Source organism: Hyalella azteca, unplaced genomic scaffold (genome assembly GCF_000764305.2).
Source record: "Hyalella azteca isolate HAZT.00-mixed unplaced genomic scaffold, Hazt_2.0.2 contig9858, whole genome shotgun sequence".
Taxonomy (NCBI): Eukaryota; Metazoa; Arthropoda; class Malacostraca; order Amphipoda; family Hyalellidae; genus Hyalella; species Hyalella azteca.
In genome coordinates this window covers 150,999-171,851 of record NW_025939917.1, presented here as the reverse complement: position 1 = coordinate 171,851, position 20,853 = coordinate 150,999, and the positions used below count along the sequence as shown (strand labels likewise).

Genomic DNA, 20,853 nt, shown 5'->3' with positions numbered 1-20,853 from the left:
AGTTAAAATAATTAAGATATCGTTACTTAATGCGATGAAATTACTGTTTGGCTATACTGGAGTGGGATTATTTAAAATAATTGATATGCGCATGTTAAACATAATTCAGCCTTGACATTAACAGGCATGCGTACTGTGGTTGTAGACCAAGCATTAAAATCCCGATAACGTTTCAAATTACGTAGCTTTATTTTAAATAGTGTTGCTCCTGCCATGAAAGCAACGAAATTTTTCACTAAAAAATGCTAGGATCTCTCCGGACAGCAATCCGTTCAGCATGGCAGAAATATTAATCATAAAAAACAAAGGTTGTACATTTTGCCTACAAAAATAGACCCTGACGTTATAGGGCGGAGAGAAAGAGTCGCAGCATTGCTGCTAGAACGACCTGAGTGTGTAGAACACGAAGCTCTGCACATGGCTATGTTGCATCAGTACATAACATCGGTACTGTTTCTACATATGGCTATGTTGCATCAGTACATAACATCAGTACTGATGTTTCTACATTAACATCGGTACTGTTTCTACATATGGCTATGTTGCATCAGTACATAACATCAGTACTGATGTTCCTACACATGGCTATGTTGCATCAGTACATAGCATCGGTACTGTCTCTGCACAAGGCTATGTTGCATCAGTACACAACATCGGTACTGATGTTTCTACGCATGGCTATGTTGCATCAGTACACAACATCGGTGCTGTTTCTACACATGACTATGTTTCATCAGTACATAGCATCGGTACTGTCTCTGCACATGGCTATGTTGCATCAGTACATAACATCAGTGCTGTTTCTACGCATGGTTATGTTGCATCTATGCATCGCATCGGATTGATACCTCACTGCTATATACGGCCCAAAATTTTCTTATTATTGGTGTATTTTGCAGTCCATTTCGTATAGATTCACTGAAGAAGTCATTAGCAATTTTCAGCTGCCAAGCATAATAAATTGTTCCCCTGTACATTCCTAATAGAAAATTTGAGTATAGTAATTAATAAAAACATTATCGGACAACAACTTCATAAGTTGAAAGTGTGAGATCGCAAACATGGCTGCGAAAATCATGTCAATCTATTTTGTGTATCTGGATTACTGTGGCACGTAAATTTACGAACCATTTTAAATTATAAAATTCAATGTAAATCTGAAATTATTTTTTCTACATTTGGCAATGTTACGTCGAAGATTCCTTCAGCCAGCCATAACGAACGTCAACAGTCTAAAAATTTACCGTAAACCTTTTGCATTTTCCCATAGAAAATATAAATGCTTTTATTGCAAGATATTTACAACTTCCGATAATAATATTTATGGAACACCCATTTAAAATGCCCTTCGCCAAGAAATAACACAAAAAGTTGCTCGCAAGAAATTCATGTGATAAGTAATACTGAATTTTTTATCTTGCTATCAAAACATACATTTGCATGAAATCGAATGCATATATCATAGCATCATTACAATTACCCATTTATTCAGGTTTTTATTATGGAGTAAAATCTACCTCTACTCCGAAATTCAGTGGATGTGTCAGTAAAAAATCTACCCGTACTCGGAAATTCAGTGGATGTGTCAGTACAAAATCTACCCTTACTCCGAAATTCAGTGGATGTGTCAGTACAAAATTTACTTCTACTCCGAAATTCAGTGGATGTGTCAGTACAAAATCTACCCCTGCTCCGAAATTCAGTGGATGTGTCGGTACAAAATCTACCCCTACTCCGAAATTCAGTATATATATACATATATATATATATACTATATATATATATAATTCAGTATATGAATCAGTATATACAAAATTTAGCCCGTACTCCAAAATTCAGTGGATGAATCAGTTTATACAAAATTTAGCCCGTACTCCGAAATTCAGCGGATGTGTCAGAACAAAATTTACCCATACTCCGCAATTCAGTGGATGTCTCGGTACAAAATCTACCCCTATTCAAAATTCAACGGATGTGTCAGTACATAACACGCAGGAAGTGGTCAAAGCTTGCAATTAATTACCCTTAGGGCCCGATAATCCATGAAGACATGAATAGGAAATATAAAGTCATTGTCAGATCATTCATTCAGTTGCTCATTTTCTTTTAACATCAATTTCATCGCAATCTGCCTCCCACGATGCCGCCGATGACCCGTCGATAGGTCATATATAATTTACCTGGATTAAATGTTAAGCTAATATTTTTTATTTTATCTAAAATATCGAGTGTTTGAGCTGCGACTATTAATAACAGCATTTATATTTTCCGAATGTTCTGAAATTTCTATGATTGCGAAGGTAGTGAATTAATATCCAGGTACATACTTGAACAATTTTAATTTACAACGGTCTTTGATTACATTCACAAAAGTTCTGAATTGAAAATGTATTCTTGGTATTTATATGACTTTACGTCATTCGAACATTTTTTTAACAATGGTATAAGTGAAATCATATTTGTAAATTTTACGGCTGACCCTTGTGTTCAACGATGTCGTACTTCGTTTATTTTCCATGTTTTTATTCAATCGCAGTATTAAAATAGTGGCGATACCACGCTTATATTATTACTTGGTTGAAAGCATCCAGACAATAATTCTGGCCCGATGAAGACGATAATGACCGAGAAGGTGCAATTTTGTCCCTCCCATAAAACGAGCGTGAGTGGGTTTTTGCAACGTAAAAATACCTTGCGCAATGTTTTCCCATTTAGAGGAAGAGAGAAGGTGAGAGCAGCCTTCTCTGTACGGGCCGGTGGGCGTCATGGTTGATAATTTGGCAATTTTCCTTTCATTTTTCGGTCCTAATCGGGCATGCCACGTTCTCGAATCGAAAATAAATACATACACAAGTATATAGTGTATTGCAATACCGTGCAAAAGGATAGAAACGCGGGAACGCAACTCTAATCTTCATCATAACACGGAACGAAAGTAAAAGTGAACTCTTGCACGTGACGGACAGGCTTTAGTAGATCATCGTGTCGGTACTACCTTGTCCTCCAAACAGACATAACGCATGCGTATTTGCTCCAGCAATCTAAGGGTAAGATTGAGTCTAGACACGCATGACAAACTTGATTGTAAGAGTATTGCAGACAGAATGCACATCTTCAGGTTTAATATCCATGAGTTTGGGTCCAAAGTGGAATATTTTTAATTGAATTGAATATTTTATTCGTGCAGTCTCTTTCTCGACACCATTCGATCGTTTTGTATTGGATTTGCTATCTTCTGAATTGAGTGGACTATTGTGCATTATTTTATCAACATTTTACTAGTAGAAAACTTCCAAAGGCATTTATTGCCAGCGCGAACTTTTATCAACTGAGGAATCTTGAAAGTTTTTAAAAGGTTCTTCAACTTTCCGAACACATGTGAGGTGAAATTCAAACTAAAAGGTGGTCAACATTTGTGTTTGTTAAGGTAGATGGGAGGAATAAATCCTAATTGAGCACAATTACTACAGCTTACTATAAATTTATGTATGAAGGGATCATGGATCTACATGTGGAATTTATGTGAATTTTAAAACTTACTAATGTATTATCGAAGTGATTGTTTAGCAGTTTTTCGACCCACTTTCCATCTGGATATATTCAATAAATGTGATTTTCAACGGCTTACTTCCTGTCCTTTGATTATTATGCACGTTGTTGTGTACATGGATTTTAATACAAAAAATGTATCATCGCTGTTTAAGAATTTTAAATTGTGATCAAGGCAAATTACAAATACAGATGAGTGAAGTGAGCACGATGAACAGGCGTAGCTCTGATAACATGGACTAGATATGAACTAGTGACAATCAATGGAACTGAAAAGTACACGAATTATAATGAGCGTTGTCAATAGGTGTGCACTCTTTGCAATCGATAAATCAGTCAATCAACAACTCTATTTTAAATTTTCAATCGTATTATCTAGTATTATATGTTATTTTTATGATTTTACTTGCATGAAGAAGTTACTTATATTCAAGAATGGTTGATGCTGGCTTATAAAATGTTGAAAAAATATTTGACCTAATAAATAATTGTGGATTTAACAAGAACACAACACTAAAATACAACAAATTTGACAATTTCATGCGCAATGACTTCCGATTATATTTTCAAATACTTTTTAACATGAGTTATTTACTGACTATTCCTGGTAAAAAAATTGAATTTTAAACCACATGAATTAAATGTGGATAATCACATTTTACTTCAGTATGTTATTGCAGCCATGTTGGCTCGTCAATAAAATTTCAAGCAGGACATGAGGATATAGAATGTTTTTGATGACCTCTTGTTTTCACTCTTCTGTTATTTAGCGTGCGACTGTCTTGAGTTTGACCTTTAGAAAGAGTGAATGGAAAGACGATGGGCGAAGCAAGCTCCTTGCTTGTCACATGTCTTGGCTGCAACGAACGATACTAACGTCGATAATGCGAGAGACCTGAACAACGTCTGGGGAATGACGTTATCAGAGACCGAAAACTGATGTTATTAGACTTGAGACTGATGTTATTAGAGACTTGAGACTGATGTTATTAACGATTGGAGACTGATGCTTTTAACGACTTGAGACTGATGTTATTAGCGACATGAGACTGAGGTTTTTAGTGACTGCATGGAGACTGATATTATTAGTGAATTGATACTGATGTTATTATCGACTGGAGACCGATGGTATTAGCGACTGGAAACTGATATTATTAGCGAATTGAGACTGATGTTATTAGTGATTTGAGACTGATGTTATTAGAGACTTGAGACTGATGTTATTAGCGACTTGAGACTGATGTTATTAGCGACTTGAGACTGATGCTATTAGCGACTTGAGACTGATGTCATTAGCGACTGAAGATTGATGTCATTAGCGACTTTGAACTGATGTTATTAGCGACTGGAGACTGATGTTATTATCAACTAGAGACTGATGTTATTTGAGAATGGAGATTAATTACAATTGAGAGTGTAGACCAAAGTTATTAAAGACAATTGACTGGCATTTTGCCAATAGAGACTAAAGTTTTTAGTGACTGAAGATTGGCGTTTTTTCGCGACAGGATAGTAACGTAATTAGTTTTACAGGTACTGCTTCGACGCTGCTTCTTACATGCTCACCAATACATCGATTATGTAAGGGAAATAAGGTAGACTTGCATTTATTTCTACATGGATATTTGCTTTCTCTGTGGATATTTATGGATAATGCATTAATTTATCTTTAAAACAAAACTTGGAATCTATGCAAATCTGTGTCATCATGAATAATAAATTCGTGTGGTAAGAATCATGCATGTTATAAGTCCTCTAAAGCTTAATCATTTTATGAAATAGATACTTTAGCACTTGATATTCATGTCAATAGGGTCGCTAAAATTTATTTATTAGAATTTATTTGTTTAAAGTCTCTGGTGTTGTCGACATTGTGCTGTGCCACGAAAACAATAGTTCCGAAAAATTTATATTTATTACCTTTTCATATGCTGTGCTAGAGAAAAACTTCCTTTCATAGAATTTTTATATGAATTGAATGGCAGCCAAAGAGCTACGGAGCGCGGAAAGGGTGAAGCTGTTGCTTCATCGTCTTTGTTTCGTAGGTTATTGTGTCGAAAATCTGCCTATATTAATGTTACGTTGATTCTTAGGCCTGATGTTTGTCGACCTTGGCATACTTCTCGCATGCTCAGTCTCCGCTAGACAAAATTTGACTGCATTTTTTGTGTTCTTAGAAATTGCTTGAATTTGCAGTGATGTCGTGGTTAGAGTCGTCGTGGCCTCGGGGTTCAGGTATTCTAGTAACCGCAATATAAGTAACATAAGTTAGTTAAAAAAAGTTTAAAGTAACACTAGTTAGCGCTGTGCTTCCGAGGTTTCCTGTGCAGACTGGTCGACAATTTTGCTTGCTTGCCTTCGTCTGTATGAAGTAATTCATGTCAGTTACTTCTTGATGAACTATCTTAACAAGTGAATGGGGAAATTGGATCAGAGAAATTTGGACATTCTCTGAATATTACTATCTGGAAATATCTGGATAACTCTGAATTATCACGAATTGTTATCAGCTCTGATGCAAAAATTTACTGTGATTCAATTCACGAAATTCGTGCGGTTAAAATTACTGTAAATATTTTCAGCATTTTTTTCTGATCATATCCATTCTACTTACGCTAATATAATATAATAGTCAAATATTTTAATACGGGAATTCCTGGAACTAATTTTAATGAACTGCAAAAATTTTTTGGCTCAATTTTTACGATGGATTATTCTGTATAATAACTTAAGAATATAAGTGCCAAGAATATAAGTTCCTATATATTTTTCATAGTTTATTTTCCCTTAACAAAGTTTATTATGTGAAAAACCACACAATTTCTTATTACAAAAAAATTGTTAAAGCAGAGGACAGAAAGTTAGGTAACGCATAAAATCTTTTTACAAATTCTTTTTCACAATCTTTATAGCATTCCAGAAGACCTAATGGAATGCATAAATCAAAACATTTTTCATGAGTGGCTATATTAACTAAGTGACCTTATAAAACATTATTTTTTGCAGGTATTTCCATGAAATGGAAATACCTGCAAAATACCTTTTTGGCTCATAAGAAGAATAATTTTCGAGTTTTCGCATTTGTTTCGTTATTTACATCATATCGAAGGAATAGGTTGTCGGAGGAATAGGATGTAAAATAAGTCGAGCTTCATGTTCTTGAACTAATAATTTCAATAATTGTGAGCATACTAACTGGATAAGTGCTTTAAAAAATGTGCACTTGTGTCGATTAACTCGGTAATTTACTTTATTATAAAAGACTAAATCAACAAGAACAAAAATATAGAATAATAGTGATAAACGATAAATTTTCGGATCGATTCTCCCGCATGTATGGAAAGTGAAAGTTAATGAACGGTGACGGTGTTAGCGGCACCGCTTTAAAAAGAATATAAGCCCGCAGGGATGATGAAATTTCCAGCATCAAAAATGACAAAGGAACAACAACGACGACGCTGAAGCCAGGACAGAAGCTTACGAAACTCCAAGTTAGTGGATGGATAGTTCATCGTTTCTTATATACGTAAATATTTCATAACTTGGCGGTGGTAAAGTCGCTATTTTTGTTGAACGTATTGACCAGAGGTTGTAACATAAATAAAATTTGTTCGAAAACATCAAGGATCAAAAAATTGTTTGAAGGAATTTTATTCACTTTATAAAGTATGGATACTTTTACTTCCGGTCGAAATTAACATTTGCGTTAAACTTTTTTTAAACCAATTTTGTTATGAGACTCCTTTATATGTCTATGATGATTTGACAATTTTTACAATGTATATGTAATTGTACAATTTTTGCAATGTATATATGTATATGTAAAAATTACATATACATTGTAATTTTTACAATGTATATGTATATTAATTTAAATCACCTGATCGATTATACTTGATTCATGTACAATTCATTCGATCCCGATGTGAGGTTTTGGTCGGTTTGGTTTATTGAGTTATTTACCACTTGAATGAAATGTTTACATAATCTCTGTTTCTAAAAGTGTTCATATCGTCACGTTGCTATTTGATCATTATATTTTCTGATAAAGAGCGCTAACATAAATAGTATTTTGATACTATTACAAGTACGTTCATGATATTCAAGTATGTCATTTCAATTATATTTAATTTCAGGCTTTTTATTTATTCGATGTAGTTGTTCGCTAAATAATACCGCGATGATTGTGAAGTAAATATAATTGAACACATTCTACCCTCAAACTGAGACACAGATTTCAGTCTTAATTAGGATTTTCACTTAGAAGCCTGGGGCCATACTTTCAGAACTCGCTAAGTGAACGTAAGTACTTACGCACTATTTTCTTGTCTATGATTGGTGGATTTTGCTAGAAAGGCCGTCAATGATTGGCTGGTGAACTTACGATCTCTTAACTTTTTCTGAAAGTATGGGCCCTGGTTGTCTAATGAAGTGAAGTTAAATTCATGTTGCACGTTTCTTGCTTCTCATTAGAGGCCAAAGTTCTTCAGCACATGCTGGAATCGCGATTAATTTTTTTTTCTCTTGCATCGATAATGAATTGCGAGACTCAAGTCATCACTTATTTTCTTTTTCTTTTCTTTCATTTTCATATAAAGAAATTTAAAGAAATTCTCATTTTCTTTTCTTCTTACAGAGATTTCGTTATTTTTCTCCTCTCTATTAATTTAATTTGCTAATTCACTTTCTAGTTTCGCTTAATTAATTTCGTAACTACTTTCTAATTAAAATTTCCAATTCGTAAATTCTAGAATTCTTACGAAAGCTAGAAATTATTATCATTAATTATTCTGCAGTATTTACGCAAAAGCGATTGATGGAGAATAAAATTTAAACGGAAATGCTTATAGCTGAAAAATATTAAGATTTTTTTTTAATTGAGAGGAAAGGGCCATGAGCGATATTGTTGAATTTTTTTTCAAATAGATTTGGGACGTTCAGGCGTTACTAAGTAGAGGTGTTTTTTAATTCGATCAATCTCAAAGTATTTTTTGTCGATTACAGTCTTCTATAGTTTCTTAATTTTTTTCTGTTGAGTTTTGGAAAGTAATTTTGGCGTTTTGAAGAATGGAGTATGAAAATGGAAAAAGCATGTTCCATTTTTGTCATATAATATTGATCATTTATATGAATGATACTCTGTTATATTAATCTGTTATATGATGCTTCAATCACTGTTATATTAACCAAGTGAGTAAATTTGAAATTTTTTTCAAACAACTCCAGTCAACAGGCAAGTTTATTGTTAAAGAAAAGTCATCAAATACTTTGGCATAACGAAAATATCTTCTAAGTTCACGCACGGGCGAACAAGCGATGCCATCTTGAACAACTCACGAAGCTCCTGCCAAGCTAACCTTTCCTGATCGTGAGAGAAAGACTGCATTTGACCTTTTAAACTTATTTTTAAAACTCTTTAACTTTTATAGAGTCTTTAACGACCGCGCAAAGAGTCTGTCTTCGCTTCTCGATTCAGGTCTCGTCCTGTTGTTCAAAGCTACTTTTATTCACATGCTTCCCTTATTTAAATATTTATTTGGATCTCTACTCGAAGATTTTTTTTTTATAAATTGATGAAAATCAGGTCCAGAAAGCGAATTTATTTCAGCATAATTCAGTCCTAACCAAATGATAAGATTCTCCCTGGTTGGAGTTGTAAAACTTTCCGTCATTATAGATATGAGTAAGTAGCATTTTAAGTAATTTATAAATAATGTAATCAAGCAAGTACCCACCGATAATGATAGTAAGTTGTATAATTTTTTTTATTGTAATTTCAAGTGCACTTCTTGTTCTGGATAACCCGGTGTTGAAAACGTAATGATTTCGTTAAATTATTAATCGGACGGAAAGCTTAACGGAAAGCAATCCTTCCCAAGCTTTAACTTTGAATTTCTAGGCATTGTCTGGGTTAACGTTCCCTGCGAAATATAAATAAATTACGTCTGTTGTAATCTGCGAAACTGTAAATGCTTGAAAAATATATTAGTTATGTCGACCACAATATAAATATTTCCAAATATCTCGATTTTATTAACGAACTCGGGTACAAAATTTATTGCTCACAACCAGTAGGAATATTTAATCGCATCTCCATACAATGATTTACGAATTTCATCATTAATTTTTGGCCGTAAAATTGATGCCTCGCGCCCGTCATGGTGACCTCTCATGGCATCCCAACCGTAATTTTCTTGGTCCCGCCCTGCTTTGGTTTTTGATTTATTATGCAGCAGGTTATTGCACACACATCCTGTCACTGAGACGTACGGTCACCTCAACTTTACGGTCACCTCAACTTTACGGTCACCTCAACTTTACGGTCACCACCTCAAGTTCATCGTCACCTCAACATTGCCACCATCTGTATTTTTCACAATTTCAACTTTGTAATCACTTTAACTTTACCACCATCTCATGTTTGTATTCACCTGAACTTGGCGGTCATTTTTACTTTGCCTTCACTTCAACTTTACCGCCATCTCAACTTTGCTGCCACCTCAACTTTGCCGTTACCTAAACTTTGCGGTCACCTCTATACTTTCACGCTTGCCACGTCGAGCAGTCTAGCCACGCAACTTCTATACTGTGGCATCATTTCGAACAATGTCTTTTACGGTTGTGAAATGTTTCCCATCAGCGTGAACTTCCCAAACGATAATAATTATCATTTGTCTTACCTTGAACTTCCGTTATGGCTTGCTTGCGCTATATAAGGCGAGGTCCAGGCACAGAAACCCATCACTTGATTCTTTCCGACCTACGGGACCGACAACATGATCTCAACTGTAAGTTATGATCCAATTTTTCGCCAGCGCTAATAATTTGAAGTTCCAGTTTTTGACGATCGTAATTTCTTTGCGTCTCATGTTAGTCAAATTTTAAAATTTTGCAGTGAATCCCGCTTTCGTTTTGCGGCCATTGCTGTGCCTGGATATGTATGGTTGGAGTGTGTCATGTTCTAGCTTTATGAAACTGGAAATTTCATATATTTTTAAGTAAATGACTCGGCCATATGCTCTCATATTTTGAATTCCTTTGCTGAGCAAAGTTTGGTGCACCAGTAAAGGAGATCATTTGCTTCTGAACCTTTTTTTCAAGTACAATAGTGCAAATTGCATAAAATTAGGTTATTCCTCTGAGTATTTCAATATTCCTGGAATGTCACCTAGGTTTTCAGTGAGTTGTAATGCTTTCGTTTCAATTCTTCTGAAAGGCTTTGCAAATGAACATATTATCCGAAAACGACCAACATTTTTGTTTAAAAGTGTAAAAGCCTTGCGTACTTAACTTATAACTCAATAAGTTAAGTTAATAAGCGTATTTTTTAGTATGAAATTGGAAAGTACAGTTGACTACTTGGCTGAACATTTTACGGATTGCATTTTTCTTTGGCTTGAATTTTATTTCCTCTATTCTAAGTGTGATACAGATTAATTTTTCTAGAATCTCACTTTTCCTTAATTATACGAAGGAAGCTTTTATAACATTCACCACTAAAGCCTTCTATAAAAAATTGTATAAAAGAGTCACCTCTTTTAAAAAAATCACCTCTAAAGCCTTTTCTTGTTTCAAACATTTTTTATGTAGAGTTTACTCACAAATATTCCTCTTACGTTGTTTTTTTCTCGCATAAATATAACAATACGGATTCTAACACTCTATTTTTAAAACAGTCGTGTACTATTAGTTAACCGCCTCTATAATGATAATGCCAATACAAAAGACATAATCATATATATACAGAATTAATAGACCTATTAAATTGTAGTATTTCTAAGTCGTAATGTTTTTGTTCGAGCTCATCAAAGTCGAAGTGTTCGAACGTTGATTCGGTCGTATTCTAAACTGCAATATCGTATTCATTTGTCAAATAGATAGGTTTCTTTCAATTGTCTTATTTTCATATTTTTTCCTGTCATGTACTCTAGCAACTTGGAGAATAACATACCGAAGGTTGTTTTTTTCATCCAAGCTGTTTTCAAAGTTTTAACAAATCTGTCGTCCAACTTTACAATGCACACTATTTGGTCAGGGCAATTTTCTTAATCGAGTTTATCAAATTCTATTGCTGCGTTCCTTAAAAATTACCTGCTCCTCGTCCCTAATTTATTGAATTGTTCGGTCCAATTGAACTCAATTGCAATAAATTTTGTCATACAATAATTATCTCGTTTATTATTTCAGAAATCATTGTCATTTATCTCATAGCGTTATTGGAATCTGTTCAGGTTTTCATCGCCGCTATTTTGGCCGTGGCTGCCGCCCGTCCCGACTCCCGCTACTCCGCTCCCCAGCCGACACACAGAGGCCAATCCGACGAAATCGCGATCGTGCGTGACGACCGCGTGTACCCCAGCGCCGCTGGACAGTACAGCACCGACTTCGAGACCGCCAACGGTATCCACGTATCCGAGTCCGGCTACGGCTCAGGCCCCGATGGCGCCGTCGAGACCCAAGGATCCGTACGCTTCACCCACCCCGACGGAACCCCCTTCGAACTGAAGTTCGTTGCTGATGCCGCCGGTGGATACCAGCCCGAGTCTGCTGCTCTCCCCGTAGCCCCTGCTTTCCCCCACGAGATCCCCCAGTTCGTCCTCGACCAGATCGCCAAGGCTGCCCGTGAAGATGCCGAAGGCGGCCGCAGAGATGATTCATCTGGAGAACGTCGCTACTACAACTAATCTGATCGAGCTTCTTATCTTGGAAACGATATGAAGAAGCTTACGTTTCTTCACGACTGTGATTACGAACTATGAGAAAAATTCTATCCATGTTGGATAGTAACTTATTTTTTTCCAATAAAACATGAAACCATTACTTACGCAATAATTTACCCCATATCAGTGATACTTTTTCCAACTTGCTAATTATCAAATTTTATGGTGTAAAAATTCTGCACGTGACTATAAGAGTTGAATTCCATCGTACGCTTTTCGCTGGACTCTAGCAAAAAAATTAGCAGCATTCCAAACTTTTTATGTCTTAAATTTTAGTATTGTATTTATTTTTCTTGTAATAAATGTGATCTCTCCCAGACTTGACTTTCCCAAGACTGCAATTGTATCAAGAATTGATCAGTTCATGGTTTACTTTTGGGTAGACTCAAAATATAGTTCACGGAAAATAGTTCTTATGCTTCATATTCCTTAATTGAAGCACAGCAAAAATTACCGTTTACTGCATACAATTTTTATGAACAAAGTGAGTTTTGCCTGCAAGGCTCCAAGAATGATTAATGAAGTTATTAGAATTTTCAATGCAAAGGAAATACATATCAACTTAATTTTAATCATGGGTGCTTTCATCACAATTTTTTCGTATCTTCAAATCCGTGGAAACACGTGCCTATAAGTAATCCAACACCAAAAACAATTGCGTGTTTCCACGTACATCGCTTCAATTATTTTAGAATATTATTCGAAGTGTTCTTCGATAAACCACTGGTCTCTGCCTACGAATGTGTATTAAGTACAATGGTCAATAATTGTGTGCATAATTTTAAGTGAGGTTATATATTGCGGACACAATTGTGGTATGTTGGAGTTACAATATTTATTGTAAGCGAAAGTTGAAAATTTATTGTACGGAATGAAAATTTATTGCCTGCGGAATTAACAAAATATTCCATTAAAACATCATAAAAATTACGACTAGACATGTTCAAGGAAAATATTAATTAAATATTACCGGAAAATTAATGTCGTCGTGTTCAATGATCGTGGTCAAGTTTTATTAGTCCTAAATAACAAAAATAGCTCAATTTTGCTAAATACTCGTGTTGCTCACCAGGAATACAATTAGTGAGTAAATACTCACCAATTACAGTGAATTCAGTTAATGAGTAAATGACGATTAGTTATACAATGCATAAACTTCATTATCATTTACGGGATTAGGCATTAAGGTAATAACGGCATTGGGATTCCAAAATTACTGGCATTATCAAGCCCGGGCAACACAGGAATTTTCAAATCTGGCTACAATTTTCGATCAAAATTTTAGTAAGAAAATTAGCTATTAATAAATTGAAAAGAGCAAGATACAACGAATTATTCAAGTTCATGTTTTTTAATTTTGCTTTATTTGAATAATGAGATCAAAATTAATGTCCACAGGCCTCTTTTATGGGTGCATGTGGTCACTTCATAAAGCTGAACTGGACGCGGGATTAAATTAAATTGGCCAATAGATTAAATGTTTGCGATTTAAACAATCGTGCCGGCAAGGCCAGTCAAAATATAACCTAGGTCAAGTGTTTTGCACTCTCTGACGCTCGTTCACTCCTTGCACAACATTTTTATATTCCTAATTAAGTTATTTATCACCGTGGAGCCGGAAATTTTTTCTACAATTAAATTTAATCGAAGTTTATACTACTTCTCCAGTTAACGCTTGATATGAGCGTATAATTGAATTATTCCGAATCAGATTTAAATTTAATAAATAATTGGATGAGCTGCCAACATCCAGGTCTATACAAGATGAAGGATTTATTCAGAAGTACCATGACTTTAATTCCACTTGTATATAAAAAAATTGCGCTTTGTATAAAATTGTATGTATGTAAAATTTTATAGATGTAAAAGTATAGTCATGTAAAAAAAGTAGGTAAATACATTATTTTAATATATATTGTATATATATGTAAAAGTACTGCTCTTTGTATAAAAATTAACATTTAAGATCACCTTCAATAAGACCACAGCGAAGTTTATGAAAAATAAATTATAAATATGAAAACGTGGTAGTTTGTGTCTTCGATAGGCTGCACTCAAAAAAATCAACGGGTTAAATTGTCTGAATACTTCATACTATGCTTCCGAGTAAAAATCTCGCAATTCATCTTTCGAACTTCCCTTCAATTAAAGACCCGTATCTTGATATTCGCCAAAATATTTCAAACAAAACGTGTAATAAACCAACTATCGTTTCTTTTATTAAGATAATTACTTCCAAATATGTTATCGCGGGATCAGCTTTTCACTTGTTTTAGTACTAATTCTTCAAGGCTGAGAACGTGTCTACGGCGCGTCTGTATGTGTCCATATACGGCTCGACCTCTACCCATAAGTGGGTCTAGGAAGTGGGTCAAGGCCACGCAGCGGCTGTCCCTGTCACTACCCCAACAGGGGCCTTAATGATCGCCACCCATGCGGGCAAAGTGAACCTTCAGAGCGAAGCAAATTACGTTGAAACAACGTTGATTTGAAGTTGATTTCGTTGAAACAAAATTGATTGCCAGTTGATTTCGTTGAAACAATGTTGATTGCAAATTTATTTCGTTGAAACAACGTTGATTACAAGTTGATTTCGTTGAAACAATGTTGATTTGAAGTTGATTTCGCTGTAACAATGTTGATTAGAGGTTGATTTCGTTGTAACAATGTTGATTAGATGTTTTTTTCGTTGAAACAATGTTGATTATAAGTTGATTTCGCTGAAACAATATTGATTAGAAGTTGATTTCGTTGAAACAATGTTGATTACAAGTTGATTTCGTTGAAACAATATTGATTAGAAATTGATTTCGTTGAAACAATGTTGATTGCAAATTTATTTCCTTCAAACAACATTGATTTGATTGCAAATTGATTTCGTTTAACCGAAGTTTATTCAACGATGTTTCAACGTAAGATTCCTGGTGGGAAAGTTGTTTTACATCGCTAAATGGTTTCATGTTGCTGAAACGTGTTGTAAATTTGAAGAAATGTAGTTTATTCATAGAAAGAATGTGGACGTAGCTGTATACTCTTTCTTATTTAAATAGTTCCCTGTTTTCATAACGTGTGGCAGATACGCGAAACTCGCTCATTTGTACTGTAAAAAGCATTTACCCAGCGATGTGCTCTTCCATTTTTAAATAATTTCATGTTTAAAAAACCGTTGGGTAGCCATGAGAAACTATCAATCAAATGTACACAGCATATACGTAGTGAAGTACTCTTCCATTTTTAAATAGTTTCATGTTTTTATAACATAAGTCAGCCATTAGAAAGTATTGCTCATTCACACGAAGCATGCGCTCACAGCGATGAACTCTTCCATTCTCGGTAGTATCACGTGGATAAAACGTGCCTCCTAAAATATAGAACAATCGTGTTCTGTGCTCGGACATTCATGTTAATTTGCCATTCATGCAAGACTCCACATTGTTAAAATTAAACGATGCGAAAGATGAATGCATTCACTAACAGGTAACAACGCATAGGACCAACATTATAAAATAACAAGCAGAAAGAAAGATTTTTGTCTTTGCTTAACTGTTCTTTGTTGATTTACGATGAAATAAGTTATTATTTGTCGAAAAGAAGGTATGATTCAAGTATAAATAATGAAAATCTCTTAATTAAATCAAATTAAAAATTTTTGGCGCATTTTTTTCTATTATGTCAACCCCTGCTTGCTAGCATTCTGTTGATGACGCCAATAGCCCACACTGTAAGAATATAAACAGTTAAATATTCAATAACTGTAGAATTAACAGTTATGGGCTGTTTAGTTAGTAATCTACGCAGTCACATAATAATGAAACTTGATCACTGAATTAAAGGATTTTTAATTAGCTTCAATTCATTATTTAGCGTGCATGATTGCACCAATAATTGTAACTTATTATCAGCAATGTTGGCTCATAAAATTCGTTAATTTTTCACTGGCTCTTTATTGGCCTGCGATATGTCTTATAAATTCAAACGCGAGATCAACAGACGAACATCAATTATATTCATGCTAATCAATTAACGATTGAGTATCCAAAACGAATCGATATGGTGCCAAAATATACAAATTATTCATGAATCAATGCATAAAAATCTTCAAATGAGTTCTTAACATGAATTAATAACAGCTGTCAACATTCAGTACGATTTATCAGGTTAAATCAAATACCTTAGTTAATAGAGTCACAAAAGCCAAAGCAGAAGTACAGCTTGGCCTTCACCCTCGTCTGTTCTGACGACTGCCCGACGACTTCGTCTGGCGCCCGGCATCCTCTGCCCTACTTTCCCTTTCGAAAATCTGTTTATTCTAATAACTTTTAACATTTAAAATTTAGTTTTTCTCTTCTACTGTCCTCGTTCAAAAATCTACACCCAAAGACCTACTTGTATTTCACTCCTTCTGGCCAACTTGTCTCGGCTAAAATGTACTTTTTCACGCCTATTTTCGTCATCTAAAAATCTACTCCCAATTTCCTGCATTCAAGTTTAAAAATCTATTCAAATTAGCCAACTTTATCCATCCAGGATACTCGTATTTTCGCTTGCTTTTCCCATCCAAAATTCAACCCCACTTGAATGAAGTGGAAAACTCGAAAAAAATATAATTCAGTGTTCCATGTCGGAAAGTGTCGGTCAACGATGCCCAGTAATCTCCAATACCTGAATAATTTATGAATAGTTATTATGAATTATGAATAGTTATATAAACTGGTACCGGTATTAAATTTAATTGTAGAAAAAGTTTCCCGTTCCAAGGTGATAAATAATTTAGCAATATAAAAATATTTTGCAAGGAGTAATCGAGCGTCAGCGAGTGCAAGACACTTAATTGACTTGAGAAAAAGCTTCATGGAGTCCAGACAGAAAATGTTATTTTCTGGAGTCACTATTTCAGAAAGTCGTTCTATTGTAGCACGACGCGTCTTGGTTGTGAAGTGATTTTAATTAAACATGGTGGCCTCCCATTTCCTAACTGTCACTAGTTTCAAGTTTTTTTTTTGATTCCACATAATATCAGTATTGCAATGCATGCTAATTTGTTTGCTTCCTCAATCCAAAGTAAATATGTTTCCAAAAATTTACAATGTTCTCAAATTATATTCGCCAATATAAACGTAGATGCACGAATTGTATTGTAAATAGTTTCAATAATAAATTTTATTATAAATTAAACCACTAACGAAAAAAACTTTAAAAAAATGCTTGTCTGCAATTAATAACTTATTCTAATCAATTTATTTATTCATCAGTCGCGGTTTGTCTTCACCATATCTTTGGTGAAGATATCTTCACCATATCTTTTTGGCCTTATAGTAACCTCGTTGAGCATTATTATTTTACGTTTATTATAGGCATTTTACAGCACAGATAACAATGATTCCATCAAATTGTAATTCAAATTTCGATAGTTTCATTTAAAATTTGATTACTGTAATATTATAATGTTACCGCTCCCTCATAAATTACTGTCTTCGAATATCCCCGGTTATTTCTGCCGATTATTATTCATCGTTCAAATTTTACGAAACTGATTTAAGTACAGTAGTGCTCATGCTAAACCATAATAAAAATATTTTCGCCTAAAATTACATAGCACGGGTGAAGTCGTCTCAACAAATTTTTTTAGCTCTTAAATAAATAATTTGAAGCCCAGAAAATTTCTTGAAAATTACCTAGATTTTCGTTTAATATTGTAAAAGAAAATATGTTTAATTTCTAGACTTTCTGTACTCTAAATTTCCGAGATACGAGATAGAATATTTCTTTTTGTTTTTCATATTCATGAATAACATGGGATTCAGATATTCCTTTGATAATTTTTTCCTAGCTGCTTTTAAGCCCACGTGTTTGTTATACGAGCAACGTCTTTCAAGTGAAATAATAATCGCTATGTATTTTCTTCAAGACGGCAACACGATATTCGGCTCCAAGTTTCCATTCACAATAAAATTTAACTGATTTAATTTTCGGAGCCGCATACCATTGAAATTCTACTATATTTATTTCGTTGTTCAGTCAACCACTGAATTTCAGAATTTGCATTGTTAGCGCATTTTCTCATTTATGGAAAAAATGCACTATTGTGCTCGCCATTCCCGTCTGTCTGTCTGTCTGTCCGTCCGTCCGTGTCCTCAAGTTTTCGTCGACGAGAAAATGCGCTCTCTGTCATTCACTGCAGTGAGTACTGAGTTATATGTTTTTAGTATAACCACGCTTTCTTCAATAATAATAATTACAGGTGTTATTGTCTCGAGCTTACTTCTCAAGCCTATGTAGCCTTTAATTTTAAATGCATTGTCTGATTGCATTCTTCGCTTCTATGTCCAACTTGAAATCGCATGGCGAAAGTTTTTGCACGTCTGGTGCTTCGTCAAGCTTATACAGGAGGGATCAAGCGTGCAAATGCACTGCAGCCTTGAACTCGATATAGGAACCCTTGACTACTTTTTATATATATATATACATATGCATTGCCAAGGAGTATATAAAGGCTATGCAGAACTCAGAAGGCATCAAAACGATCCAACTCTCCGACAACATGAAGACCGTAAGTTTCCAAGATAATAATAATCTATAAATATAATTTAATATTATATTATCAGCCTTCAGTCCTTAAATTTTTCCGTGACATGTTTTGTCTTTCATTGGAGACCCTATGAAAATCCAGTAAATTTACCTGCATTTTCAAATTTTTTAATGGATTTACTGTTCAAATTTGTGTCATAAAATTTGCTGACTTGTGAATGGCTAATTAATTGGTCCACGATATGTCGTGATAATTTAAACTCTAGATAGACATTAGAACATCGATTAAATTCTTACCAATTAATTGCTATTTATTATTTCGCTGGTGTTTTGCCAAAATTTTAAACTAATACCAGCAGACAATATTTAATTCAATTTATTACACGAATAATCAACCAAAATAACCATCCATATTTTGATGCAGACTCTGCTGAAATATAATGAATTTTCCATTAGTTCTTCGTTCATATTAATAGATTCATTTTGCCAAGTTATAAGCTCTGATTGGCCTACTATTTTGATTATTCACAGTCATTTTAATTAAAATTTTGACAGTGATCGACAGACAATACGAATATATGGACTTGAGCAATACACTATTAAACTCCCCAATTCCCAGCATTTTATTAAAAAGTGACAACAGCAACTGCTTAACCCGTCTAGCGCTAAGTCACGTGCAACGTTTAATAACAGCTTTACAAAATTATGCTGTTGTACCCGTACTCAGATGTCAAAATTTTTGACAGATCATATCTCTTTTTTAACGGGCTTTTCTTATAATGGTTTTAATATACACTTCTGTTTTTGTTTTATTGCGCGAAGGACATGATTTTGCTTTCTACGGTAATTTTCCTATGAGTTGAGAGAATATTGCAATGATTAAATCAAATATATTTTGCATCGTTCTATTGTATCGATTTCTGAATCACTCAATTTCATTGGAAACTATCTTTTTTCTTCAGAATAAAATGATTCAGTAGGAAATGGTCAGCTCCAGGAAACTAGTCCCCTTTTTCGATTTGCTATAATATGTATGGAAAAACATCAGTCAATATCTGACAATTCCAGTTCTACTTTTTGCTGCGAATACATTATCCCACAATTGAAATTTGCACCTTTTTCCAATCGCTCTATTTGCACCTTTTTCCAATCGCTCGATTAGTCTGATCAATAAATGAAGATGAACGTCGCTCTATAGTTTCTCTTGTACAAGTCAGGTCTTCCAATGGCATGGGCATTGCATTCTGGTGCTGCTGCAATTAATGAATCAACATACTAGTCTGCCACTTCAAACAATACCTCAAAAATGGCTTAAATCATTATTAGAATATAATTTTCAAATAACGGTTTTCAAGATAATGAAATGTTGCATTTTCTAGATCATCTTTGCTGCTCTCTTCGCCCTCGCGGCCGCCCGCCCCGACTCCCGCTACGCCGCTCCCGCGGCTAGCAGGGATGACTCCGATGAGGTCGCCATCCTCCGTGACGACCGCGTGTACCCCAGCGCCGCCGGCGAGTACAGCCTCGACTTCGAAACTGCTGATGGCACCAAGATCTCCGAGTCCGGCTACGGCTCAGGCCCCGATGGCGCCGTCGAGACCCAGGGAACCGTGAGCTTCACCCACCCCGACGGTGAGGACTTCGAGCTGAAATACGTTGCCAACGCCGAGGGAGGATACCAGCCCGAATCCGATGCCCTGCCCGTGGCCCCTGAATTCCCCCACGAGATCCCCCAGTTCGTCCTCGACCAGATCGCCAAGGCTGCCGAGGAAGACCGCAACCGCGACGACAGCGATGAGCGCTCTTACCAATAAATATTTCACGAAAGTCAACCATGTACTCCAACTTTTCGATGTTTCCCATGTAAAATTGTACAAATGTAATTTATTGTAGGCTGTCCCTGTATTTATTAAATTTCAGATGAATGAATGGTTCTGTTTTGCATATCCTATAAGTTATCAGTGCTTACGACGATATTTTAATGTTGCAAATGCTTGGGTCTTCCATTCTTTAGTGAATTGTTTTCGGATCACTGATCGACGTGATAAAGGAATGG

At 35.0% G+C, this 20,853-nt stretch overlaps 1 protein-coding gene across 2 annotated transcripts; it reads left to right on the top strand.

Annotated features, from left to right (window-relative positions):
• The first annotated feature begins 10,287 nt into the window (after positions 1 to 10,287).
• Positions 10,288 to 20,711, top strand: LOC108671958 (cuticle protein AM1159-like). Of its 2 annotated transcripts, XM_018159240.2 has the most exons (3): positions 10,288 to 10,337; positions 11,781 to 12,164; positions 20,558 to 20,711. In XM_018159240.2, the coding sequence occupies exons 1-3, from the start codon at positions 10,326 to 10,328 to the stop codon at positions 20,609 to 20,611; spliced, it is 450 nt and encodes a 149-aa protein (XP_018014729.2). In that variant the 5' UTR covers positions 10,288 to 10,325; the 3' UTR covers positions 20,612 to 20,711. The 2 variants fall into 2 exon arrangements, with proteins under 2 accessions (XP_018014729.2, XP_018015052.1); XM_018159563.2 differs by lacking the exons at positions 10,288 to 10,337; positions 11,781 to 12,164 and adding an exon at positions 18,762 to 18,819 and having other exon boundaries at positions 20,177 to 20,711.
• The last annotated feature ends 142 nt before the right edge of the window (positions 20,712 to 20,853 follow it).

What these genes read in the sequence shown, in the direction of transcription:
- LOC108671958 (XM_018159563.2), top strand. Translation starts at nt 18,766, where the DNA reads ATGCAGAACTCAGAAGGCATCAAAACGATCCAACTCTCCGACAACATG. An exon ending in TCTCCGACAACATGAAGACC is followed by an intron (nt 18,820 to 20,176) that starts GTAAGTTTCCAA and finishes TGCATTTTCTAG; the next exon opens with ATCATCTTTGCTGCTCTCTT.